Genomic DNA, 27119 nt, shown 5'->3' with positions numbered 1-27119 from the left:
TCTTACAGTAAGGGGGGTTAATGCAACAGAAGCTTCTTGTGTGTCAATCATCATGTTCCTATATTTTATTTTATCTCGTACAGTTTTTTCACCCCGGGAGGGACGGGGTTCGAGGCTTTCATCAGCGCAGCGGGTGTGCTGGTGGTGGCCGTATGCACCAAGAAGGAGTACGTCACGGTCATGCTGCCCGACTACTGTTTCTGTGACTCTCTCTGGGTGAGTCAGGCTAAATGACAATCAGTTGTTGAAATATACTGAAAGTTTAGTGCCACGAAAACATGGAACTGTATACAGATTAAAAACTTTTACAGCATGAAGACACCAAACACAGCACCTTAAGACCCTTCCTTGGGACATTTAGGTTAAACATTTAGAATTTTCTAACACCTTTTCTATAGATTTATTAAAGGGAGCAATACTAAGAATTAAATTGAATCAATTTTGTCTCATTTTCTGTTTACAGCACAGCATTGGTGTGGTGCACGTACCAGGAAAGAGGCCATTCGGACAGAGTCTCGTCTACATTTATGTGGACGGACAGCAAAAACTGTCTGCCCCGCTCAAGTATCCCACTATGACAGAGGTGAGACATACACTCACTTGGTTATTAATGGTAATTCAAGAAAAACTTGCACATCCACCATGCCTGTTTTTTTTTTGTTCACTCCACTATTATATTCTCTTTTTGTCCTCTGACCACAGCCGTTCATCTCCTGTTGCATTGGCTCGGCGGGCCATCGGACCACCACCCCTCCGCCTTCACAGATCCCAGACCCTCCCTTCTCCTCGGCCTCCACGCCCACCACGCGCTCCTCTCTGGGCGGCATCCTGTCCCCGCAGACCTGGGGCGGCCTGCTGGGCGGGAAGACAGAGTCCGTGACCAAGCTCATCTCAGCGGGGACACAGGACAGCGAGTGGGGGAGCCCTACCTCCCTACAGGGCCAGATGGGGAGCGTCATGGTCTTCCACGAACCCCTGCAGCCCAACCACGTCAAAGCCATCTGTAGTGCTGGTAAGACGGGGGGATACGGTGTGAGGAGAGAGGAAGACGGGAGAGATTTAGAGGTTTAAGAAAAGTATAGAGAGATAACACATGACAATACTGAGCGGAGTGTGGATCACATATACACGTTAAATTAAACTTCAGGGTAACCTTTTATGCAAAATGCACATTAATATGGGTTAGCTCCTAAAAGCATGAGGAAAAAAAAACATTAGAAGGGTTTCAGACAGAGGCTGAAATGAGCAATGGCACTGTGAGAAATATGAAGTTTTTTTTGGACATTACACCATGAAAACACTTTCTAGTTTAAACCCAAATTACAATTTTGAACCAGAAAATGAGGATAATAATATGTTACCCCCTTTAAAGATTTGTTCTCTTTTTCTGTCTTCTCCGCAGGGCCAAACTGCATCTCGCCATTCAAAACCCAGGAATCAGAACTCGGCGACCTGTCAACCAAATTGCTGCTGCACTACTCGCCCAAGGTGATTAACTCATCCCTTATTAAAGCTTTGATCAGCCACATACAGTATGGAGGGCAGTTGATGTGATCCAGGAGGTTCTATCTATTTAGAACATGTTTTGTCCTTGTAAAAGACAGTTCTATCAAGCAAAAAGTCTTATTATTTATATGAAGAAAATCTGCTTAAAAACTGCTAAACATGGTCCTTTTGTCAACAGGCGTGTAGGAACCCCATCTGTCTGGATCTCTCCCCCAACATGCTGCACGGACGCCTGACTGGGAATAAAGTGGTCAACTGGGATATCAAGGTGGGCATCGAGCACCAGAACTCTTCTGTTCTCAGAGGAAGTGTTACAGATTGAATTTCACACATGCGTACACTAGTATATTCCCTTGATCATCTGCTGCTATTGTTTGTGTGGCAGGATATGATCAACTGTGTGGGCGGTCTACCGGTGCTCGTCCCCATACTGGAGCAGTTAGCCCTGGCCACCCCAGACCAACAGGCCAACGACCCCGCCGCATCCAGCTCCGATTACATCACCCCCGACGTGAGCACGCCAGCCGACGGAGATTGGGTCATTCTCCCATCCAACAGGGCTTCAGGTCTGTCCCGCCAACACCAATAGTAATACTATATCGATTTAAGTCCGTGATTCTGGAGAATGCGTTTTGTCAAAATCACTTTTTGTCAAAATCTAGTGAATATCTACCTGTCCATACTGTGTGTGCGCTGAAAAAATAAATCCAGGTTTAATACACATCATAGGCTCTGTAAATAGGCATGTTGCTAGCTACGGTGGCCCCCTCTGTTTATAAACCAGTTTACAAGGCCTAGGCTGTGTATTAATTGGATTTTTTTCAGCTGTGTCACTTGTGGAAACTTATGTTTTTTTATTGTGCCTGTCTCAGAGTCCCGCCTGGAGAAGAATCTGGTGGCCACCTTCCTGTTGGTGCTGAAGCATTTCCTGCTGAGGCACCTGATCAACCAGGAGACTCTGCTCCACTCGCATGGTGTGGCCACACTGGGAGCCCTGCTGCAAAAGGTCCCTGTAACTTCCCAATTTTGCACATGATTAATAGCGAATTTCAGTCATCTAATTTATGTCTACTTGTAAAAATACATATCCATAACTTGTGCATTACACTGATTGCATGTTGTTACTATACTTCCATGACTTTCCTGTTAAAATATGTCTGAGAAGAACACTTTTGCCGGGCATAAAGCTTCTTCATCCTTTTAGATCTCTGGTTTTCATTTCCCTGCAGTTATACTGTGAGAGAGACTGATACAGAAGGGAAGTTATAAAAGCATTTACTGGTCATAGAATGTATTACGGTAATTACAAAAGGTCTCCACATAATATCAGTACATGCAAAAAAGGACATAAGCCTCTTTTGTTGTCGTCCTTATCCAAATTGGATTAGTTTTGTTCTGTAGAGGACAAATTGATCTCAGCTGAGCGACTTATAAAAATAAAATATATTTCTGAAGCCTACAAAAGGTCACTTTTATAACGTGGTTCAAACTATACTGTATAAAGACAGACATGGTGTGAGAGTTATGAATGCTGCTGAACCTATGTCGGTCTTGTTTCCCTTGATCGACCTTTTTGTTTTTCTTATTTTCTCCACTCTCTTTCTTCCCCCTTTCCTCTTCCATCCTTTGTCTGGTGCAAGTGCTTTGGTATTTATTTGTTTATCGGGCGTGTGTTGTGGGGGTGGGGGTGGGGAAAATAGTTCTTAATCAGCATTTACACCATGGTAAAATGATCGCTTCCACAGAGACTCGGATAAAAGAAAAATATCTGAGATGCGGTCAGAGTTGCCCTTAGCAAAGTAACCACACCCTGTAAATGCTAAATCAACCGCTAATGTGTTTCTCCATTACAACATAATCCTTATCAGTTTTGTGGAGAAGAGTTATGGTTTCAGGCAATGCGGCATGCTTGTTAATGGGGGTATAAACAATAAGTACCGTTTTATATATGCCCCCTCACTGGCAGTAGCTAAAGACCGGAGTACTTTGTTATTTGTTCTGTCATGCTGGTATATATGCACATAATTGCACTAACACCATCCATTGTTCCTTTATGTCTTTAGCTGCCAGCCGGCCACGTGGACGTCAGTGTGTTGGTTGCTGTGCAGCTCCTGATAGAGCAGGTGACCTATGAGAAGAGCCAGGCCCTGCTGTGGCAGCTTCACACACATCTACTGTTCAACTTCAACATCTGGAACAAAGGAGACTTCCCTCTGCGCATAGGTTAGACCAGTGTGTATGGATTGTATATGTGTGTTTATGAGAGTGTGTTTGTAGTCATATTTTCACTTAAAAAGGTGATACCAGGTTAAAAATAAACTGTGTTGTTCATGCGCTAAATAGTTTTTCTCTCCAATTGAAGGTCACATCCAGTACATGTCCACCGTCATCAAAGATAACAGGAAGCAGTTCCGAAAGAAATACGGCGTTCAGTTCCTTTTGGACACCGTGCGTCTGTATTACGGGTGAGATCCCATTTCCCAAAGTTCATAGCGGTGCAATACATTTTGGTGTCTTTTTTCCCCCCCTAAACGTCATTGTCATGTGCTCTGTCCGTTAGGAAGAACAGCAATAAAGAGAGTGACCTGAGTGAGGATGATGTTCGCACCGTCCGGGCGTCTCTCTGCGGCCTCATAAAGTACTACATCAGCAAGGGCATGTCACAGGAGGAGATGCACAGCATTCTGGGATACATCGCTGCCATTGGAGACGAGGACCAGGTGATATTAAATATAGTGACAGAGATTCTTTTAATAAACCTGTTTTGAGAGATAAAATATACAGCTCCGGAAGAAAATGAAGAGACCAGTCTGGATTTTCCTTCAATCTTCATCTCTCCAGAACTTGCTCTTAATGACAAAAAATGAATTGGAATGTGGTAGAAATGTTGTCAGTAGTTTATGTTATAAAACCAAAATGTTCGTTCTACTCAAACATATGCCTATAAATAGTCAAACAAGAGACACTGAACATTTGGAGTGGTCTCTTCATTTTTTCCAGAGCTTTATATTTTCTTAGTATTAAATGACAGAAAATGGTGAACTTAAATCTTAAAACGCATTTTAAAAGTTTATCTTGTAACACATCACACTGTAACCTGATAAGATTGTCGCCCGCGAGCATCAGACAACTGTGACAACATTCACTATGAACGAGAGGTTCATTTGCAGGGAGCCAGTCAGCAGCTTGAGAAAAAAAGGCCAACATCTTAAAGAATTTGGAGTAGGTCAAGTTATTATGAGTGTATTCTTAGGCTGGTGGTGACACACATATTGTGAAACTGGTTAATGCCAGCCACTCCATTGTGAGATAAGAGGACCTTGCACTACAGGGGGTTGAGTTTCCCTGTGAGACATAGTGCGAAGGAAGCTGTCCGGCTAATCCCCGCCTGGCAGCTGTTTTTTCAGTCTCTCCCTCTCCGCATTATTTAAAAAAAATTTCCCTCTCTGTAAGTGAATGCCGGCTGACACAAGCAACTTAATTCCTGGACTGTTTTCCTATAATACTGTCAAGCTTTAAGGCCCATTACAAAGGCTTCTGTCACACCTCCTCCCCACCTCTCTTCCCTTTTTAGAAATATTTTTGATCGCATATCCTCTTACACTGCAGTCCTCAATGTGGAAGCTTACATTACCCTCTATAAAGATATGGCTATTATGATCTCTAGTTAGAAATGACATGCAAGGTGCTGTGCTGTCTCTAAGTGGTACGATTTCCTTCTTAAAACAATGTAGAAATCTGTCAAAAAAAAACACCCAGCACCCTTGACTATGTAAAAGTCACTGAATGTAATCGTGCTTGTGTGTGTGTTACAGCTGTGTGGGATGCTAGAGTTGTTACTCAGCCTTCTACAGACCAGCCCGGCCAGGGACCAAATCTTCCTGCTTCTTTTTGAACCCGGGGCGGCGGACTCCTGCTATGCTCTCCTGCTCAATAACAAGCACTCAGACCGCCTCCGAGAGCTTGTCTTTAAGGTCAGCCTACAAATTGACTGCATATTGCACACATTGTACATATTGTTCATCACATTGCACATTTCAATTTAATTTAATTGACTTTGACCCATTGTCAATTCTAAGCTAACGCAAACATTCAAATTGTTGAGATCAAATCAATTTTTATTTATTTTTTCTCTCTCCATCTCTCCAGTTGTTTGAGCGCATGTTGCGCTGCGACCGCGTCTACGAGAAGAACAAACAGCGCTTGCGGCTGAGAGAGGCGGGTTACTCTGGTCTATCGCTGCTCTTCTCCGAGCTTCAAATCACTCCAACCCTGATCCGCTGTCTCCTCAACCAGATCCTTCACACAGGTCAGCTTCTCCTTATTAAAGGAGGGGGATCAGTGGAGATTCTCCATTGCTTCTAGTGTTACCTTATTCTGTGAAAACAATTAAAAGAGGATTATGAGATTTCCAAATCCATTACATACAGTATCACTGTGGTCAGCCAGAGTTTTATTCCCCCAGTTCGCTTGTTTGAGACTATGTATAAATCTCCTAAATGTATGCAGCTCAGGTTGAAGCTTTTAGCCAATTGGCTGGTGCATAAGGCTGATTACTTTTTTTTATCCTACAGGTTTATTCTTTGCTGCCCATTAAGGCCGGTGTCACTAGGTGTCGTTCTTTAAATTGATGGAATCTATTTCATTATTGTTTTCTAAAAAAAAAAAGTTTTTAAAGTAGCAGCAGTAACAAAGAATACCAGTGTAGATTTACCTTTGTTTAACTTTAGTCATATACACTTGACTAGCATTAGCACATGGAAGCACAGTTAAATACCTTGCACAAATGTAAAATTGTATGTGCATGTCTATAATTTCAGATCACGTGGTGAACTACAAGGACCTGATGGCCCTGGTCCAGCTCACCCACCGGGCCGGGCCGAGCGTACGCCTCCTCGTCTGCAAGAGGGTGAGCAAACACCTTCGCCCAAACCTGCACACACACTATTAATTATATATATTGACTGACGGCAGACACAGGAATGCACTCCAGTAATTGATAAGTCTAGTCGAATGCTTTCCACAATACTCTCTATTTCCTTTCTTGTCTTTCTGGCCTTTCTGGTTTCCCTTCATCCATTATTTTCCTTACATGGCACTCGCATGGAATTTTAGTTCCCCACAATGCAAATGATTATTGATTGAACTTGATTTATAGACCCATTTTTTGTGGATTGAAAGGACTTATATTGATGAAATAAAACGCTCGATTAGATACATGCACCGTTTCCCGTGACTTTGAACCCAATGCGGACTGACAATTAAAAGTAACTAAATAAAGCAATAAATACTAAATGTAAAAACCATCCTGTATCTCTTAATGTTATCCCACAGCAGCTTTCATTAAACTTGAATCTTTTTTCCCTCCTCTGTCTCCAGGTGTACCAGCTGCTACAATCCCAACAAGACGCCGCGCTCCAGATCTCGCGGCAGCAGTGTTGGCAGGACACTCTGATGCGTCTGTACCTGCGCGGCGAAGGCTCCCTGCCTGTCAAGTTCACCGACACCGCCAGCACCTGCAGCCTGGACCTCAACCGGCCCAATGGAGGCAATGGCACCAACACCAATAACCGCCTTGAACTGCCCCTGGAGAGGAAGGCTCGGGCGGGCAGCGACGACCGACTCAGCCTGGGCGACACTCGCTCCGTGGACAGCCTGGAGAACGGCGATGTCATCTCCCTGCTGGACACGCCCTCTTCCTCGGCCTCAGCCAATGAGCCGCAGCCACAGCACGTCGTCAAGCCCTGGGTGGTGGGCAAGTCCGGGGGCCTGATGCTGGACCTGTCCCATCTGCAGGCCTTCGAAGGGGCAGAGAGTGGCAGCCAGACGCCAGGGAGCATGCCCAGCACACCGTCACCGCTAGAGACCTCCAAGCCTTTCCCGGGCAGCGCGGGGGATCGAGATGCCACCTCCTCCCTCAATGAAGACACCTTTCTATTCAGTGACAACATCTCACTGGGGGAGTCCTTCAATAACGCTGAGGTGAGATGCAAGGCTGGCTCAAGATGATTTAAGAGAATGAGTTGGGGAGTTTTAGCATTACTGCTACAAAGTATATCAATGCAACAGGCTGGCAATATTCTAGGTTTTTCTCACTGCCATCAATTCCCTTACTCCTTAATTATTCATCTCTGAATATTTGGTATTGACTCAAAATAAACTACAGTGCCCTACATGTTGGTTTTGTTGGAATTGGTTGGCTGAGCTGATGTATTTGCATTATTTTTATAACATATTTACAGACAGAATAAAGAGAAGTGTAGAATATTTGAAAAGCAATAAGACCTAAAATAGTTTCCCATAAGACCCTACAAGTTAGCAGTTCTTCATTTCATATGATGGTCTCTGTTCCGAGGTTGCCTTAATGCTGATTAACAGCATGGGCGTCCGTCTCAGTGGATGATATATCACTGCCACCTCAGGGAGCCTGGCGCTGACTATCATCTGGTGGGTTCTTTTTCATCATTTTGGTGTGCGACTGAAGAGGTAGCAGGAACCTGTCAGTTGGAGAATTAATGTAAATGCAGTATCGTCTGCATTCAGAACAGCAGTTTATATCAATATACATTACAGTCGGGGTGCTCCGGTGGCGTAGTGGATAGAGCAAGTACCATATTGGCTCAGGCCTCGTTGCAGTGGTCGCGGGTTCAAATCTGACCTTAACTGCATGTCATCCCCCCTTTCTCTCTCTACCTCCCCATTTCAAATCTGTACTATCAAATAAAGCTTGAAAATGCCAAAGAATTATCTTAAAAAAAAAAAAAGATACATTACAGTCATACTATAACTGAGTCTGTCCTGAGAGGTATTAAAATGCATTAGGTGCTCAAATAAGGAACAGTATCCCCCACACACACACTATCTGTTTTTCCTTTCCTGTATGGCATTATCTCCTGCTGCAGCTCTACACCATGGGGATCAATCAAAATGTCATAGAATCCAATCTGTTCTAATGGGTTAACCCCTCTCTGTGTCTGTGGTGTGGTGTTTCCCCCTAGCGGGCGGAGGAGGAACTGTGCGGCATGCTCCTGGAGATAGTGCTGTGTGTCATGTGGCGTGGCGTGGAGGGCTCCGACGACTCTGCGTGGCTGGAGCGCGGCCAGGTCTTCTCCGCTCTCACCAAACTGGGCACGGCCAACGAGCTGCTGCAACCGGTCGACCAGATCAAACTCAGGTCAGTGCGTCAAAATAAATAAATGCTGAATTCTTTTCAGAGACAGGCTTTGGTGAAGCGGGCTAAGGTAGTTGTCCACTGGCTTGCAGGGTCGGTGGTTTGATCCCCCCCCCGTCCCTCTGCCGCATGACGATTTGTCCCTGGGCAAGACACTGTGACTGAACCCTTAATTGCTCCCAATAGTTAGCTTGCAACCCTGCGAGGTAGCTGCTGCTATCGGTGTATGAATGTGTGTGTACAAAACAATGTAATGCGCTTTGGGTCTGTGGAAAAAACCAGGGAAAAGCGCTATATAAGTGGAGTCCATTTACCATTTGATAGCTTTGGTTTCTTTCTCCCTTTTAGTCTCATGGAACGTATGCTGGAGTGGGCGGTGGGTGATAATCGGGAGGCGTCTGCAGCCACTTTGCCACAGCACACGGAGAACGCTGTGCGGCTGCTTCACATGGTACAGGACTTCCTCCAGGCAGAGGGTCTGGTCAGCCCTGCACTGTGGACGGAGAAGGTTCTGGATGAGACGGTGACGCTCATGGACAGCCTCATGGTGTGGTACGCCTCAGGGACACAGTGGTTCCAGCTCTCCCAGGTCGGACTGAGGCTGCTGCTCGGCTTCATGGCTCAGGAGGATCCTCAAGTGAGATTTTCTTCCACCCTCTGCCCACAATTTTCCTTATTAATGGCTATTTATCTTCCATTACATGTCTTTTTTTTTTTTTTTTTTTTAATAAAATTAGAAAAAGCTGGATCCAAACTCTGTTCAAAAATAACTTTGGACACTCATATGTTGTCAAAAGTTTTATCCAACATTTCTGAAAAAGTTGTAATACAAAAAATAACTGTTTAATGTAAGTAATCAACTTGCAAAGTTTCACTATCTTACATTTTTGCAGTGTCTCGCCTTTGAAAGACTACATGCACAATAATAAAAACTAACCTGTGTGTCCCCCCAGGTGTGCGCCATGGCCACCGCCAAGCTGAACGGCATCCTGCAGACCAAGGAGGTGTCGAGTCAGGACGAGGCGTGCTACCTGCTGGGGAAGGTGGAGGGCATCTTGAGGCGTTCTTCTCAGGAGCAATCCGAGGAGACCTACTCTTTCCTGGTCCCTCTGGTGCGTACGCTGCTCTCCAAAGTCCACCGCCTCCTCTACATGGAGCTCCATCTCCCGCAGCTGCCCGACACCAACGGCAGCCCCTCCTTCTTTGAGGACTTCCAGCTCTATTGCAACTCACCGGAGTGGCGCGTCTACCTCGACAAATATGTACGAGATTGAGATCAGTTCATTTGTTTTATTTTTATCGATTATTTGAAAACTATTGGAAGGTTTAACGGAATTTTATTTTTTTCATTTGTCTTCAGATTATCCCGTACATGAAGCAGTATGAAATTGAAATATTCAGCCAGGGCCACGAGACCATGGCTCTGTACTGGAAGGAGTGCTACGAGGCTTTCATGGTCAGTCTGCACAAGAGAGAGAGGGAGAGGGGGGAGAGCAAGATCCGCTTCCAGGTGAGTTTCTCAGTAACACATGGATAATAATGTGATATAATATAATTTAATACTATAATGGATAAATAATTGAAACCAATTCCAACTTCTTCCTCTTTATTCGTCCCTCAGGAGCAATTTGTGGAGCCCTTCTCTCGCAGAGGCCGCCAGGAGAACCTTCGCTACAACAGCATGTTGAAGCAGCAGCACAGCCAGAACAGCGCCACCCTCAGGCAGTGGAAGGCAGCACGCCGGGGTCTGGTGTGTGAGAGAGGGCCCTGGGCAGACAGGTACTAACATCAATATATCTGCTTTTCCCGTCAGCACTGGTATTTTTTTTCAATATTTTTATTTTGTTGCATACTTATATTCAAATGTTTTTCAGGTGTGGTTTTCATACAAGCTTGTCCTATTTATGTTTTATCACTATGTGTTTTATATTGTTTATATGTGAACCATAACTAAACTAGGATATGTAAAGATATAGATAATGGCAGGCTTTGTGAGTATAACAAGTGTGTTTTCTTATAAACCATATTCTAAAAGGGAGCAGGGCGAGATGCAGTGGAGGGTGTCCAGTGCTGAGAACTTCTCCCGCATGAGGCTGAAGCTGGTCCGTAATTACAACTTTGACCCACACCGAGAAGCCAGTGCTCTGAGGGACAACCTGGGTAAGACACACAGACCTGCATCTGCGTGGGCTTTAAATTGTTTTGTTTTTTTTCATAATTTTTTTTTCCACTTAGATCTTTATTGACACACTCTTTGACATTAACATGCCAGTTGCAACAACATAACACCATATCTACAAATAGAAGTTGGCAAGATAATGAAAAATAAAAATAAACTGCTGAAGTGTCTTCTTATTCTCATATTCATGGATGTATCTTAAATGTTTGCTGGGATATTTGGACTTCACTCAAACCTCCATAGGGCTTTTAAACTGTACAGCTCTATTTGGCTGCAAAAAGTGCCACCTCCACTGAATAAATGTGATGAGGAGGGATATAAGGTATGTTGAGAGCACACTCAGCCAACTGTTGATAAACAGATTAAAAAGGACAGACCTTGAAAATCCTCTTTAAGCCTACTAGTCCTTCATGAGGTGGATGATTGACTATGCTTGGTATTATTGCCTTGTCTTGTCTAAGGCTGAGTGTGTTGCAGAGTCAGGACACCAGCAGACTTTAATTTGTATTATTTCTTTAAGTCAATATCAGTGTTTTTATTTCTCAAATACAACAGGTTTTTAGACTAATCTCTCATTGTCAGAACCAGGGCACACAAAATATATATTAATGATGCAATAGTGCTGCAATAACTATCCTGCACGTGTCAGTTTCAAAGTAAGTTGCATCAGATTGGAGGAGGGTTTTTCCTGCCTGGTTCGAAAACCACAAATCAGCTTGCTGTGACTTGTAGTACAGATTTCATCCACAAGTTTAAAGTTCAAGGCTGTAGATCTTCTGTTTATGGATCAAAGGCACAATGTAATGTTCCTGGCTGATACATTTTTTGTAGCTTGTCATCCCTTAGCAAGCCTGCTAACATGTGTATTTCCTGCACAGCAATGTAATGTGGTAATGAACCATTGCATCCCCTCTCAGTGTTTAATCCTCTCCTGTCTGTCTGTCTTTGCCCAGGTGTCCATCAGCAGCGTGTTCACACTGAGTCTCTGCTGCTGGAGGCCGTCAAGCAGGTCAAAGTCAGTGACCTGGAGGACGACATCCTGGAGCTGCCAGAGGACGACCCCGCCGCTGCCAACAACCAGTCAGTCGCCAAATACTACAAACAACACAGAACAATTGGTTACACATATTCAATAGGGCTGTAACGATATGCGCATCGAAACCGAAATTGCGATACACAGAGCGATACATCCATATTGTGGCTTTGTGAGAAGGCAGAATCGTGATTATTTTTTTAATTTATTGTTTTACTTTCGTCTTAAATCAACCAATCAGGTTTGGTGAAGGAAGCTGTCAAGTGTTTATTTGTTTTCTAACTTGACTTTTGGTTTACAGCACAGTTCAATTATTTCTATTTTTCAACAGTATTATTTTGTTACAGAGAAGAGAGAAATGTTATATATCTTGGGTTATTTTTTTATTTATTAATTTTGCTTATACAATATTGTGTTCACATCTGTTCAGGTCATTTGTTATTAAATGTTACATTAAGTTAAATGCTATCATAAATGTTATTTAAATATACTGCTTTTTAAAAAAAAATTAAAAAAATGTCGTATGTATCGAAATCGTGGGTCAAAAATCATGATACAAATCGAATCGTTGGTGTGAGTTGGTATATCGTTACAGCCCTTAATATTCAACAATAGGGCAAGAATTACAACCTCACGTTTCTTTCTCCCCCCTCCAGAGTGGAAGCAGAGGAGGCTGGCCAGAAGGAGAAGCTTGTGCTGTGGGAGGACTGCGAGCTGGTGACGGTTGTGGACGTGGTGCCCGGCCGCCTGGAGCTTACCACCCAGCACATCTACTTCTACGACAGCAGCCAGGAGAAGGAGGAGGGGGTGGGCCACGACTTCAAGTGGCCCCTGGCACAGATCCGCGAGGTCCACCTGCGCCGCTACAACCTACGCCGCTCGGCCCTAGAGATCTTCCTCATAGACCAGACCAATTACTTCCTCAACTTCAAGAAAGAGGTGACCAGTCACGAGTGTAACTGAATTGAATGATGAATTAGTATGTAAAAATAAGTAATGACCAAAAACTAATTACATTTCTACCATAAGGGAAGATGTGACCTTCATCACACCTTATTGACTTTTTTATTTTTTTTGCTCAACATTTACATATAGTTTAAACTGTCCTTAGAAACCTGTAAAGTAGAGTACGCCATGTTAGTAATTCATTTTATATTTTATCTTTTGTTTGTGTGTTCACTTTTTCATTTGTGTGTGTGTGTGTATGTATTCCAAAAAAAAAATCCCCAAATAAATGATTTAAGATAAAGATAGATTAAAATGATTATATGTTTTCCTGTTTACAGGTGAGGAACAAGGTCTACAGCCGCATGTTGATGCTACGATCGCTCAGCCTCTATGGAACGCGCTCACCACAGGAGCTCCTCAAAGCCTCTGGACTTACACACGTAAGGAACAGGAACAGACTTATAATGTAATGAAATATATGGTTTCATTGTGGATTTATAAAATGATCTTTGGTCTCTGTGAATCTAGTCAGTCATCAGTGATTGCCTTACAAGATATGCATCAAACATTACATCACAATAATGCCAATTGTCCTCCCCTGGACTTTTACATTGTGGGTGCTGTTGTGATTCTGTAATGTTTTAACTTAAACTGAAAACAAAAACAAAAATCATAAAATATCTGCTTCTCCACAGAAATGGGTGAACAGGGAAATCACTAACTTTGACTACCTGATGCAGCTCAACACAATTGCAGGGAGAACGTACAACAACTTGGCTCAGTATCCAGTGGTACGTTCCTTACTGCACACATTATTGTACAACTGTTGTGACCGCGTGAATTAAGCTAACCTGGTGTGTGGGTGTGTGTGTGTGTGTGTGTGTGTGTGTGTGTGTGTGTGTGTGTGTGTGTGTGTGTGTGTGTGTGTGTGTGTGTGTGTGTGTGTGTGTGTGTGTGTGTGTGTGTGTGTGTGTGTGTGTGTGTGTGTGTGTGTGTGTGTGTGTGTGTGTGTGTGTGTGTGTGTGTGTGTGTGTGTGTTACCAGTTCCCCTGGATCCTGGCTGACTACACGTCGGAGGAGCTGGACCTGTCCGATCCTAAGGTGTTCAGGGATCTGTCGAAACCAGTGGCGGTTCTTAACGAACGCAATGCCAAGGCTGTTAGAGAGAAGTACGTTCCATCTCTCATACTTCAATTCAAACCAATATATTTGTCTACTGCAAGAGGAATGCGCGTAGCTAGAGTTAACTTTAAATGTGTTCATTTCATCAGGTATGAAAGTTTCGAGGACCCAACAGGCACCATCGACAGGTTCCACTATGGGACCCACTACTCAAACGCCGCCGGAGTAATGCACTACCTGATCAGAGTAGAGCCCTTTACCTCACTGCACATCCAGCTGCAGAGTGGAAGGTAAGGGAGACGGGTCATTCTCATCCTCTGTCTTCTATCCAAAGTGTTAATTGTAATAACAGGACCCATTTTGGACCTGTTTCAAGTGTTTATTATAGAGGCTCGTGTTGTGCCGTTCTGCCCTCGGCTCAGGTTTGACTGTGCCGATCGCCAGTTCCACTCCATCCCCGCCACATGGCAGACCCTCATGGACAACCCCAATGACGTCAAGGAGCTCATCCCCGAGTTCTTCTACTTCCCAGAATTCCTCGAGAACCAAAATGGTGAGGTGCCATCGAAGTTGTTATACATTTAAAAAAACATATCATTTAGCCTGTTCTCCCACTCATCTGACTTCAATGTTGTGCAGCACTTCAACTTTGGTTGTTTTTAAATGTGCGATAATAACAAACTTAATTTTATTTTAAACTTGAGAATGAATGTGCACTGTGTAGCTGTGATATTTAGCTAATAAGTTAATAGAAAAATAATTTCAATTATTCATATTGGGGGGAAACAATGTGATCATACATGTGAACAACACTACAGTGACAACCTGTTGTTATCACCATCTGATATATGGACAGTTTGCAAAACATAAAGCCATAGTGTGCTGCTTCTTTTCAATCCATGAGTTTAACATTTTTGGAGTCCTGTCTCCTTTTGGATCATAAATGTGTTCTGACTTCATTCCCTTATCTCTTTCTTCTTCTTTCTCTCTCTTCTCTCCTCCTGTCCTCTTGTCCTGCGTTCTTTCCATCACCCAGGCTTCGATCTGGGTCGCCTGCAGTTCTCCAAGGAGAGGGTCAATGATGTTCTTCTGCCCAAATGGGCCAACTCTCCTGAGGACTTCATCTACAAGCACCGCAAAGCCCTGGTGAGATGCACTTTGAGTTCTGTAGCAGGACTTTGCTTCATAGGTATATGTGGTGCGTGAAGTCCTGAACATTGCAGCTACTTTACATGTGTGCATAGTTTACTGTGTTTGTGCTTATTTTTTTGCAATGACTAGTTTATGACCACTGTGTGTGTGTGTGTTTTTGTGACAGGAGTCTGAATACGTATCAGCCCACCTTCACGAGTGGATTGATCTGATCTTTGGTTACAAGCAGAGGGGCCCTGAAGCGGTGGAGGCCCTCAACGTCTTCTACTACTGCACATACGAGGGTAAAGCATCCACGTCAGCTATCTTGCTCTCATCATGTCACTTCATAGAATTCTTCTTACAAAATGGTTGCCCCTTGCCTTTGGGTGCTTTCAATGTAGTAATTTGATTGGTTTTTACGGTGCAGGGGCGGTGGACCTGGACGCTATCACCGACGAGAAAGAGCGTAAGGCCGTGGAAGGCATGATCAGCAACTTTGGACAGACGCCTTGCCAGCTGCTCAAGGTGCAGATGAATGAAATGTTCTATTTGATTTGTTCCGCAATGAAGTTCTGTATCTGTTTCAACAGATCTTATTTAGACTTTTGTGTGTGTGTGTGTGTGTGTGTGTGTGTGTGTGTGTGTGTGTGTGTGTGTGTGTGTGTGTGTGTGTGTGTGTGTGTGTGTGTGTGTGTGTGTGTGACCCCCTACAGGATCCCCACCCAGTGCGTCTGTCTCAGGAGGACGTGGAGAACAGGAAGGCTCAGATGGATTCCTGTCCCATCAGCATGTTCGAACACCTCGGCAACCTCAAGTCCTTCTTTGTGGAGGTTTGAGCTCTCTACCGCTCCTTAACTTATCAATGAAAAACTAATTATTTCTTTCTCAGCTGTGGATAGCCAAACACTAAAACATGGCTAAAACACCAATACTATTGTGGAAATATCCCTATTTAATAACTTGGATTTCAATTCTCTCACCCGTCATGCTACAGGGCATCAGTGACAGTGTGCCGCTGGTTAAAGCCGTGGTGCCAAAGAATCAGTCCCATTCCTTCATCACCCAGGGGAGCCCAGACACCATGGTGAGACATGGTTCTATTTATTCTACTCCATTGTAAAACATTTTAAACAAAAGAGATGATTTTAATGAATGATGTCGTTTGTTTTGTGTCCAGGTGACGGTTAGTCAGAACTGCCTGGTCGGGACGCATGGGTGGCTGCCTTACAACAAGAACATCTCCAACTACTTCACCTTCATCAAGGACCCCACAGTGTCCAACACCAAGTGAGAACACACGCAGCACATGAGCAAATGTAGTGGATGTAAAGCACCTTGCATCCTCCTGGGGAGAAGGGGTGGTAGGAAGTCTTAGAGGAAAGGTGGCCGACCAGTAACCATGAGGTTGCTGGTTTGATCCCCGGCACCGGACAGGAGGGTGTTAGTAGTTGCTGGTACTACGTCTACGGTGCCCTCCATCTGTGTGCTTGAGCAAGACACTTAACCCCAAACTGCTAAAGGAGCGCTATACTACGGCTGACCCTGCACTCTGACCCCCTCCGAAGTGTGGCAACTTGAGAGGGGATATGCAAAAGACAAATTTCAATGTAACCATTGACTAATAAAGTGACTTAACTTAACTCAGCTTTGTAACCCTCATTCCCCTCTCCATTGTCTTCACCCAGGACCCAGCGTCTCCTGTCCGGACCCTTTGCCCCAGGAGTGGAGGTCACTGCTGGGCTGTTTGTGGTCTCACACGACGGCAAGTTGCTCTTCAGCGGCGGACACTGGGACAACAGCCTCCGGGTCACCTCCCTGGTTAGGGGCAAGACTGTGGGACAGCACATCCGACACATGGGTAAACACACACACACTCTATGCAAAAGCCTGCGTCTTGACTTGTGTCACATCCAAAACAAACAGATGAATGGCACTGGAACTCTACGTGGATCTCAATTTAAAATAATTAGCCCCACCTGGTGTATGGTGTTAGCCAGGAAAATAAAGCAGGTGTGTGTGACAACAGACCGGCTGCTGGATGACTTTTCTAGCCTGGAAACAAATACACAGCTTTTATGATTGTGTAATACTCAGTGTTTTTTGTTCCCCTCCCCTCCAGACATCGTGACCTGCTTGTCAACAGACCACTGTGGCATCCACCTGATCTCCGGCTCCAGAGACACAACCTGCATGGTGTGGCAGGTTGTGCAGCAGGTCAGGACAGCCAGAGCTATATAACAACTGAGCTATTTGCCTTAATACAAATGTTGCATAAGATTCATAAGCACGTTTCCATCCAACTGTTTTGAAATTTAAAAAGGAAAAGTGAAAATGTTGCTTGACTGAGGTAAAAAGTTGGTTTGAGGTTGGAAAGTAGGTCTTTTAGATATTAAAATATGTTTAAATATTTCAAATATGAACTGCAACAAGTAATAAATAGCAATTGAATATAGTTAAACATACAGTACATTACACAGTTTGTTTGCTCTGTTGTGCAGGGTGGAGCTCCAGTGGGCCTTAACCCCAAACCAGTTCAGGTGTTGTACGGACACACGGACGAGGTTATCAGTGTCAGCATCAGCACAGAGCTGGACATGGCCGTGTCTGGATCACGGGTGAGAACACGCACCACCCATTGTGTATCTGTGTATGTCTTTTTCATCTCATACTGTCAACTGATGTAAGTCGGGTCTGTTAAATATTAGTTTGGAGGTCGAATCGTGTGTGCTCTGAAAAGCTATTTGCTCACATGGAATTGTGTAATCCTTGGTCTTTTTAAAGGTGCAGAGATTTGTATGGTTTGAAACATCGATGTAATGTTTGGTGTTTAGTGACTTTTCATTTTAGATTGCAGTGATCTTGCAATTTAAGCACTGCCAACAAAACACAACCACTTTTTACAGATTACTGAAAAATCAAATGAATATTGAGACTTTGATTAGAAACTTGAAGACCAAATCTTTAAAGTGGGGATACATTTTTTACGTCAATTAGTTATTGATCGGTCCGTGTTAGTAATGGAATACATTACTTCAATAAACTAAAGAGGCACACTGGAAATACTGTAATTTTTGACTCTCTGTATCTTACTTGAATGAAATTCTTCAACCTGAAACGAAGAAAACTCAGGTGGTTTGTAAGTGCATTGCTGTCACAAGTATTGTTATGAATTGCCACGATTCAAATGCAGTAAAAAAAAAGCAGCCTTTTGGCACATTCTGGCATTTTTAACCCATTTATGTGCTTCATTAATTAGCATTGTCCTCTTCCTAAATAAACAGAATTGAATTGAATGATTGAAATAGTGTGTGTTAATTCCCGTGTGCTTCCGCTCCTATGTGCTGCAGGATGGGACGGTGATCATCCACACGGTGCGTCGGGGTCAGTACATGCGCTGCTTGCGACCGCCGTGCGAAAGCTCTCTGCCGCTCTCCATCCTCCACCTGGCCATATCGTATGAGGGACACCTGCTGGTTCACACCTGCCTCGAAGGAAAAGCAACACTAAAGGTGCACAGAAAAATCACTTTCACACACACAAATGACAGTGTGTGTGAATGAATGGAACCTGGAACCCTGTAAAGTTGATAAGTTTAAAACGTTGCTTAAGACTTTTTTTTTTTTTGCATTGGCCTTTAAGTTCAGCTTTAAGGGTAACTTCTGTCTTTTATATATTGCTAATTTTATCTGTTGTGTTTTTACCATGCTTTTATTTTCTATGTACATTGTAAAGCACTTTGTGACCCTGTCTGTGAAAAGCGCTATATAAATAAATGTACTTACTTACAAACACTGCATGAAACCATGGGACTTTTGCGAAAGTATCAAGTTCATATTTTACTTCAGCTGTTGCCTTTTAAACATGAACTTGTAAAGACCAATACTGACAATTTTATAAAATCTTTATCCTTGTTCTACTGTGTTCTTATGTGTTTTTTTTCTTCTTTTCCCAGGATAAAAACGCTCTACATCTTTACTCTGTCAATGGGAAGCACCTCTGCAGTGAGCCTCTGAAGGAGCAGCTGACTGATATGTGTGTTTCCGGGGAGTATGTCGTCATTGGCAGCGAGCAGGGATACCTGTCCATCCGGGATCTCTACAGGTAAACCTCTTACACAACTTATTACTCAATATTGACCAACTGCTATTTCTAAATCTGAATGGATGTTAAAGATTTCAAACATAACAAAATTCTGATGAGTAGAAAAAATGTAAACAGATGTGGCAGCCTTTCCTTGACTGACTATATAACAGCTCTGGAGGGGCCCTCATGACACCTTATTGACTGTTTATGTTTTGCTCAACATTTGCCCGTAGTTTAAACAATGTCCTTAAGACCTGTAAAGTACGCCATGTTGTTTGTTTGTTTTGTCTTTTGTTTTTGTGTTCTGTTTCAGTTGAGAACAGTGTGTTCTTTGAAAAAATTATCCAAAAATATAGAATTAATTAGTAATAAAGCATTCTTTTTTCATTCTTTTTTTACTTTAATTTTTATTGAGTTTTGTTTGTTCATACAATCAGTATAGTATATGTGAACAGGTGACTTTGTCTCAGTCGTAGAACATAGAAGGGGAACCGCCAAAAAAAGAAAATAATAATAATAGTGGCAAATAAAAATAGCTGGAATTAAATAAATGAATCAAAATAAATGTATTAAAACATTTAATAAAAATAATAATGTCATGATTATGTTTTCTACTCTACAGTCTGTCATTGTGCACGGAGCCCATGGCCATGCGTGTGCCGGTGCGGTGCGTGTCGGTTACTAAGGAGCAGAGTCACGTGCTGGTGGGGCTCGAGGACGGCAAGCTGATCATCGTGGGCGTGGGCAAGCCAGCCGAGGTAAAGCACTCGCTGAGGAACTACATCGCCCAGAGTCTGGAGGGATCTCCGCTCCTGGCCTCCCCTCTGCTCGCCCCTCTGAGGGCACGCTCCCCAACCCGCCTGCTGCACCAGCGCGACCAACTGGTGTTCAGCCCTTCTTCCAGCCCACACAAAAAACCCTAGCAACCCCGGGTCCTTTTACTTCACACACACAGACTCACGCACACGCATAGACACAGACGCAGACACACACATACAGACACAGACACACACACACACACACACACACACACACACACACACACACAAAGCAGCTGCACACTGTGTTACAATGCTTGGCCTCAAAGTTCTCAAAGACCTTTTTAACACATGGCTCGCCTCTTCCGTCTCAGGGATGGTTGTCTCCCACCACCTTCACTCATTTGGCTTCACTCTTCCCCTAACTAAACCGCCACGAAACACACACACACACACACACACACACACACACACACACACACACATTTACACCTGAGCCACACACCGATTAAACACATTCCTTCAGCACGCAGCTGAGCAGACCCTACTGTAACATGAAAACAACCAGTTGTTGCTTACCTCACGCTGAGATTTGGCATCTGTGCAATGTTTGACTTGATTCGGCCATTGCCCTGGGATAAACTCCATGACCCGCTGTTTACCTCAGGTGTCATTAGGTCACATGTTTGAGTGTACTGAGTGTACTACAACTAAAACAAATAAGCTGTGAAACAAACTCAACAATAATTAACGCTTCTGCTAACTCAAGCCATAATAACAGTGTAGCTACAATCTTAGTAAGACAAACTAATACTCTTGCGCTAAGATAGACTTTTTGATAACGTTAGATGGTGTGTTAGCGTAGATGTCAGAGGTCGATACAGGAAGCCCCCCCCCCCTCTGAATAGTTTGATGTGAGTCATCGCACCTCTCTGCTTTTCATCTTTTCCGTTCAAACGACCAAAGTGAACCGAGCTTGCTTTGATTTATTTTTGATTTTGATTTTTTTCTTTAAAGCCTCACAATTTGCACTAATCAATCACTCATGAATCATATCCCTCTTCCTTCCTCCCTCCCCCCTCCGTTTCCTTTGACTTCACGCTTTTCTCTCCCCCCCCACTCCGACCCTCTTCCTCTTCTTCCTCCTCCTCTTCCTCCTCCACTCTTCTCAGATGCGTCCGGGCCAGATCTCGCGGAAGCTGTGGGGCTCCAGCAGGCGACTGACCCAGATCTCCTCGGGGGAGACGGTGTACAACGTCTAGCTCGGACAAAACTGACCCGACCCGAGCCCCCCCCCCGTCTCCCCTTCCCTCCACGCACATCCCACATTCCTGTCACCCAGTTCGCCTCCATACCCGTCAGTCACCAAACAGGTTGCTTCAGTCTGTCTGAGGAACATGCTTTCCACAGATTAGAAGGTGGTGGGCAGCAGCAGTTTTTGGGGTGCTTTAAAGCATCGCACTTCACAAAGTCATGCATGTCCATTCATTGTTTTAGTTTTTTTGTTGTTGTGTATGTGTTGCTGCTCTGGATTGACCATATGGCGCAGGCGCTGTGGTTCAAATCCAGAAGCGGCGTCGGCTTTGTCACTGCCACAACAGTGGTCAGTGCCCACCACTCTCAAACATCATGGCTCCTCTCTTAATCTCTATGCCAGTCATCATCATTTTTTTACATGACACTAATGCTTCTCCAGTAGGAGCCTGAGGCACTGTTGATTCTCCGACCTGCTTCAGACAGGATCGGTCGTGCAACTGCTCTCTTTTCTGTGTGTGTGTGTGTGTGTGCGTGCAGTCTATTGCCATGTTTTATCTAAAAAAATATAGTTTCAAGTGGCCTTTTTTGTTCCCCCTCAGTTTGCCTTCAGTGCAGACAGGCGGGCCTGTGCCCTGTTGGCCCAAACGTTTCATGGTTGCCTCAATACTGCCACACAGCAGCCTTATGCAGTAATACAGCTCCATCACTCACAAGACCAAACCCTCTGCCTTTCCAGGGCGTTTTTATATATAAATACATGTGTGTGTGTGATTCACATTTGTTTTTGTTTTTTGTGTTTTTTTTTGGATTTCTGTGGCATTGGTTTTTCGTTTTTTCTTACAGATTCATGCATGAGCCCAAAAACTTGGCATCTGTTTGTATGCATGGCATTTTAGTCCATAGAGATTAGGTAGCAGACACAGTGATGTTTTATTTTACACTTGGATGTAGCTGACTTGTTTTGTTTTAGAAACATTTTACACACGACATCTGCACTGTCTGTTGGCATATCAATTAAGTTATACCTCTCTAATTAAACAATCATATATAATATCCTCAGTAGAGGCATAACACTACATTCAACACAACACTCTTCCATGTGAAGATTTATCAAGTCACGTTAACGTAACATTCTCCGTGCTTCATCAAATGTTTTTAAGTTACTTGAATCCGTGTTTATTTATGCGTCAAAAGTAGCAGTTAAAAATATATAATCACACTTGAACACAGCCACCAGTATGAAACATTTCTGACTGTTCAGACACCTTTTATAAGAAGGCGAGAGGAGAAATCCTCAAGGGCTTAATGAGATGTCAGTGTTAACAGCAATATAGTGAGCTTGTCGAGTGGCTGTCTTTCTGTCCTGTGTCAGTCTCTCAGCCAGCTCTCTATCTATCTCCAGTCTTCCTATAGCTTCTATTTTAACTACCCTCCTCTCCCATCTGATCTTTAGCTGTCATCATAGTCTTCAAAATTCACCCTTTGTTGTTTTTACATCTCAATCTCCCTCCTGCTCATTGTAAAAGTATTTTTTATAGCCAAATTCATCTTGATGTTGTTTCTCTGATTCTGTGAACCATGGCAGCCCTTGATTGTTTTGGCTCAGTCGTGGGTTCGGCATTGGACACAGGGTTGCGCTAAGTTCTCTCTTTCTCTCTTTCTCTCTTTCTTTCTTTCTTTCTTTCTTTCTTTCTTTCTTTCTTTCTTTCTTTCTTTCTTTCTTTCTTTCTTTCTTTCTTTCTTTCTTTCTTTCTTTCTTTCTTTCTTTCTTTCTTTCTTTCTTTCTTTCTTTCTTTCTTTCTTTCTTTCTTTTTATTTTTTTGTTCAAAATGATTTTGTAATTTTTAGATTCTATTTAATTGTCACAGCAGAGAGACAATTGGAATGCAAAATACCAATCTGTGTCCTTCAGGAGATTCCTTTGAAAGGCGCATACAATGTTTTTCAATGCAGCTTTTTCTTTCGTTCATCCACATTTGTCATTCAGACAAACGACCACTGTTTGAGTTGTTCCACGACTGCAACAAACGGAGTGCCTTTTATCCCAGTGTGGTGTTAACATAGAGCAAGGGTTTCTCTCATTACACAGGCTCATCTTCCCCAACCTTATATTACTGTAAATTTGAATGAAAGTAGCATTCCAGAAGTTAAACCTCCACCGTTTCAATGAGAATATACTGTAGGACTTTGAAGCGAAATCAAGAAAAGTACTATTTTGTGTCTTAGAAAACATTCTCTGTGACTGTCACCAAATGGATGTGTGTATATCTGTGATTATTTATGAATTCAGTATATAATGTACAGCATGATTTTTATTTCAGTGTATTTTAAAATGTACTTTTGCACTTTCCAGGTACTAAATTGTAACAAATCGTTTTAACTTGGCTCGCTAATCTGTACAAACTGCTTTGTATACACAAGTGGAACATGATCATTAAAGTCTAAATTAAAATGTCTAATTATGAATTGTGTTTTAACTACCTGAGGTCTCTGTCTCTGAGATAAAAATGTGTTATTTTTTCTTTGTTTTGTGCATTGATGAAAAACAAAAGCAAAGATATAATATGCCATGATTTATTCAAGGAGATTTAAGGAAAAAGACAGATGCACGCTATGGTGGTCCAAACCAGTGGAGACATTGTTGTCTGTCTGTTGGACTGGTAAGGATATTCAAGAGGAAAACAAGTCAATTAGGCCGCCCTCTTATGCTTTGTCTCTCTGTGCTTTTCATGCAGCGATCGGGTATGAGCAGATGGACGCTCTCTTCAGTTCACAGTTCGCGGCCGTCCACCAGCTCTCATCTGCAAAAAGTGGTAGGGACAGATTAGTAAAAGACGTGTTCGCTCTCCTAACACAACTCATACATTCCAAAGTTGTCGTCCTCAGATGGTATTGCAATTATTCCAGCTATGTAAGCCATCTGTAAATGTTATATACTTGTGCTAAAGGGACAGAACAAAAAAGGAAACATGTCCAAGGAGATTGTCAAGGTGTACTCAGTGCCACGGGGCAAAGATCCTTAACATAAAAGTTAATATTTTAATATCTTATCAATTTTCCGTGACAGAGCCAGAGAGTTATCTGAGGTTCTCTGATCCATAACCCTTTATTGTGTGTGAATTTATAACACATACGTAGGCCTACTGTAGCACAATAATGTTAGACGGTCAAAAGTCAGCCTAATAGCAATAAAGGCTATCTGTATTTAATAATTCATTAGTTTGTAGGTGCCGTCCTTACCTATCTTGAACATCTCCACACACACGGGTTTATCAGTCTGGATGTTTGGGTGGCCTGGCATCCAGTCACTGTAGCTCCACTCTGACCCGTCTACCCATGATGCCTGCTGGTTCTGAGATTTGCAACACCAAAACAAATACAGTCTATGAATGATATGCACAATCATAAGCTTGATGGATATATACATTCTTATTGGAACTGACAAACATTCTAAGATAAACCATGGTGGAGTAAGTATTCAGATGAATAACTTAGTATTAGATTGTAAATGCTTAATATTCCATTAATGCGCAAGAAGCATTTAACTGTTTTTGTACAGCTTTTGCTTTCTGGCCTCATTTACAGACCAATTATAAACAGATGGGAGATTTTGAAATAATAGTTCAAAGGTCAATGTTTTTTCCAAGGTAAGAATAACACTGTCTCTCCTGTTGATAGCATATCTGATGACACTATCCTTGGCCTTGATTCCGCGCCCGAGTGCTGGCGTCACAGTCAGAAAGCACATGAATGAAAATATTGATACGAGAGAGGTTCTGAAAACATAATTTAAAGATTTTTACGTTACAACTTTGTCTTCAAAGAGATTAAGATGTTTCACTTTTCGAGATGTCTTTGAAGAGAGAGCCTTGGTACTGTTATATCACTACTGCAATGTTTTTTTGTTTTGTTTTTTAAACAGCATCTATTTTAAATGTGCGTAGTTGACTGTTGACGAGAAAAAAAAAAACTTGCCTCGACCATTGCTCCCAGCCAGGTCATCACAGGGGTTCTCTCACCGCCCTTGGTCGCCAGGGAGACTAGGCGGAGATGCAGATCGCCGTTGGTTACCGATACAAGCTGAGCATTTGGGGCGATAGATCCACATACGGCCTGGATGCAAAGAAAACACAGAACGGTGAGATTTCATGTTTAGGGTCACAAACGCAGATTTTTAATCTGTTGAGGTATTTGGAAGAAATACGTTTTGGTGACACGGCTTCACGGCTGTAAGTTTGACTAGGGTGAATCCCCCTCCTTGTCTGTAAGTGTTATGTGAGATGTACATGTCTAACCTGTGCATCTGAGAAGGCCAGCGGTGTGGGGTTGAAGTCATAGCAGGTTCCATCGATGATTTCCCCCTTACATGCCACTGTCTGTCTTTGGAGGACGGCGGTGGACGGTTCAGTTCCCTGTCTAAAACCCTCTGGGATTTTACGAATGGGTTCAGTGCCTTGTTTGAAACCATCTGGGATAGACATCAATTGTTTTGCTTCCCGTCTGAAGCCCTCAGCGATGTGAACAGATGGTTCGGTTCCCTGTCTAAAGGCCTCTGGGAGCTTACGAACAGGTTCAGTTCCCTGTCTAAAACCTTCTGGCATAAACATGGGTTCGGTTCCCTGTCTGAAACCCTCTGGGAGAGACATGGGTTCAGTTCCCTGTCTAAAACCTTCTGGCATTGACATGGGTTCGGTTCCCTGTCTGAAACCCTCTGGGAGAGACATGGGTTCAGTTCCCTGTCTAAAACCTTCTGGCATTGACATGGGAATGGACATGGGTTCAGTTCCCTGTCTGAAACCCTCTGGGAGAGACATGGGTTCAGTTTCCTGTCTAAAACTGTCTAGGAGTGACATCATGGGTTCAGTTCCCTGTCTAAAACCTTCTGGCATTGACATGGGAATGGACATGGGTTCAGTTCCCTGTCTGAAACCACCTGGCATTGACATGGGTTCAGTTCCCTGTCTGAAACCTTCTGGGAGTGACATCCTGGGTTCTGCTCTTAACCGAAGCCCATTGGAGGCAGACATCATTGGTTCTGTTCCCTGCCTAAAACCTTCTGGAATTGACATGGGAATAGACATGGGTTCAGTTCCCTGTCTAAAGCCATCTGGGAGTGACATGGGTTCAGTTTCCTGTCTAAAACTGTCTAGGAGTGACATCATGGGTTCAGTTCCCTGTCTAAAACTGTCTTGGAGTGACATCATGGGTTCAGTTCCCTGTCTAAAACCTTCTGGAAGTTGCGGTGCGGCGGGTTCCTCCACCCGGACCCAACCACCACCGTTCCTCTGGGCTGGAACCTCAACAGGGACTGGAAGACAGAAGTTATTGAGATTATACAGGCTTGTTTGAGTAAAGTGATATTTGATTGAGTACATGAAAAACAACTTGACTAGACTGCATCCATGTTAGTGACTATGTAAAGCTTCACTATTTATTTCTATAAATTGATAGAATTGCACTTGGCTTCCTCACCCTCATCTGTCAGCCAGTGTCTCCTTTCCATCTCTCCAAATCCAGAAGAAGGGATAAAAGCTAAAAATCCAAATATGAAAACATTATTATTATTATTATTTTAGGTTTTGTGGCTAATTAACTCACTCAAAGCATATATTTGCATAGTTGTTTCATTTGATGAAATGCTCAAATGAGACAATGCGTACAAAGAACCCAGATAGGTTTAAGTCATTAGTTTCTTCATTAGCTTTGGTCACATGCTTACCTCTCCTTTGCATCTCACTGATGTGTTCCTGCACCAGGCCAGTGTTGAGGTTAACAAGGAATCTCCTGGAGGGCTCGGTACCTTGTCGGAAGCCGTTGAGACCATGTCCAGTGATGTCGGTGTGTTCAGTGCCCTGTCTAAAGCCATCAGGGAGCCGGTAGGTTGAAGATGTCCTCTGCAAACTTCTACGGATTGCAATGGGGGCAGCC

At 43.3% G+C, this 27119-nt stretch overlaps 1 protein-coding gene across 1 annotated transcript in view; it reads left to right on the top strand.

Moving 5' to 3' along the window:
* The window catches only part of nbeal1 (neurobeachin-like 1), a gene marked incomplete at its 5' end in the record, with an annotated part of 43023 nt that extends 19393 nt beyond the window's left edge, over positions 1 to 23630 (top strand). Inside the window, 40 exons of the mRNA XM_080053121.1 lie at positions 84 to 216; positions 464 to 583; positions 703 to 1012; positions 1403 to 1488; positions 1685 to 1774; positions 1892 to 2072; positions 2379 to 2512; positions 3570 to 3729; positions 3869 to 3971; positions 4067 to 4226; positions 5322 to 5480; positions 5656 to 5815; positions 6327 to 6415; positions 6886 to 7488; positions 8505 to 8680; positions 9026 to 9314; positions 9631 to 9939; positions 10038 to 10187; positions 10299 to 10456; positions 10713 to 10837; positions 11810 to 11936; positions 12546 to 12828; positions 13176 to 13277; positions 13533 to 13628; positions 13882 to 14006; positions 14109 to 14249; positions 14382 to 14512; positions 14996 to 15105; positions 15278 to 15395; positions 15521 to 15618; positions 15807 to 15923; positions 16088 to 16177; positions 16271 to 16380; positions 16779 to 16951; positions 17213 to 17307; positions 17592 to 17708; positions 18441 to 18602; positions 19046 to 19194; positions 19799 to 19934; positions 21107 to 23630. Of these exons, the coding sequence (XP_079909247.1) occupies positions 84 to 216; positions 464 to 583; positions 703 to 1012; positions 1403 to 1488; positions 1685 to 1774; positions 1892 to 2072; positions 2379 to 2512; positions 3570 to 3729; positions 3869 to 3971; positions 4067 to 4226; positions 5322 to 5480; positions 5656 to 5815; positions 6327 to 6415; positions 6886 to 7488; positions 8505 to 8680; positions 9026 to 9314; positions 9631 to 9939; positions 10038 to 10187; positions 10299 to 10456; positions 10713 to 10837; positions 11810 to 11936; positions 12546 to 12828; positions 13176 to 13277; positions 13533 to 13628; positions 13882 to 14006; positions 14109 to 14249; positions 14382 to 14512; positions 14996 to 15105; positions 15278 to 15395; positions 15521 to 15618; positions 15807 to 15923; positions 16088 to 16177; positions 16271 to 16380; positions 16779 to 16951; positions 17213 to 17307; positions 17592 to 17708; positions 18441 to 18602; positions 19046 to 19194; positions 19799 to 19934; positions 21107 to 21196 (6265 nt within the window). The 3' untranslated portion in view covers positions 21197 to 23630. The remainder of the gene's footprint in view (positions 1 to 83; positions 217 to 463; positions 584 to 702; positions 1013 to 1402; positions 1489 to 1684; positions 1775 to 1891; positions 2073 to 2378; positions 2513 to 3569; positions 3730 to 3868; positions 3972 to 4066; positions 4227 to 5321; positions 5481 to 5655; positions 5816 to 6326; positions 6416 to 6885; positions 7489 to 8504; positions 8681 to 9025; positions 9315 to 9630; positions 9940 to 10037; positions 10188 to 10298; positions 10457 to 10712; positions 10838 to 11809; positions 11937 to 12545; positions 12829 to 13175; positions 13278 to 13532; positions 13629 to 13881; positions 14007 to 14108; positions 14250 to 14381; positions 14513 to 14995; positions 15106 to 15277; positions 15396 to 15520; positions 15619 to 15806; positions 15924 to 16087; positions 16178 to 16270; positions 16381 to 16778; positions 16952 to 17212; positions 17308 to 17591; positions 17709 to 18440; positions 18603 to 19045; positions 19195 to 19798; positions 19935 to 21106) is intronic.
* Positions 23631 to 27119: the final 3489 nt, after the last annotated feature.

The sequence above is a fragment of the Ammodytes marinus genome, assembly GCF_949987685.1.
Source record: "Ammodytes marinus genome assembly, chromosome: 24".
NCBI classification, from domain to species: Eukaryota; Metazoa; Chordata; class Actinopteri; order Uranoscopiformes; family Ammodytidae; genus Ammodytes; species Ammodytes marinus.
The sequence above is the reverse complement of the archived record's forward strand: the minus strand, read 5'-3'. Positions and strand labels throughout refer to the sequence as shown.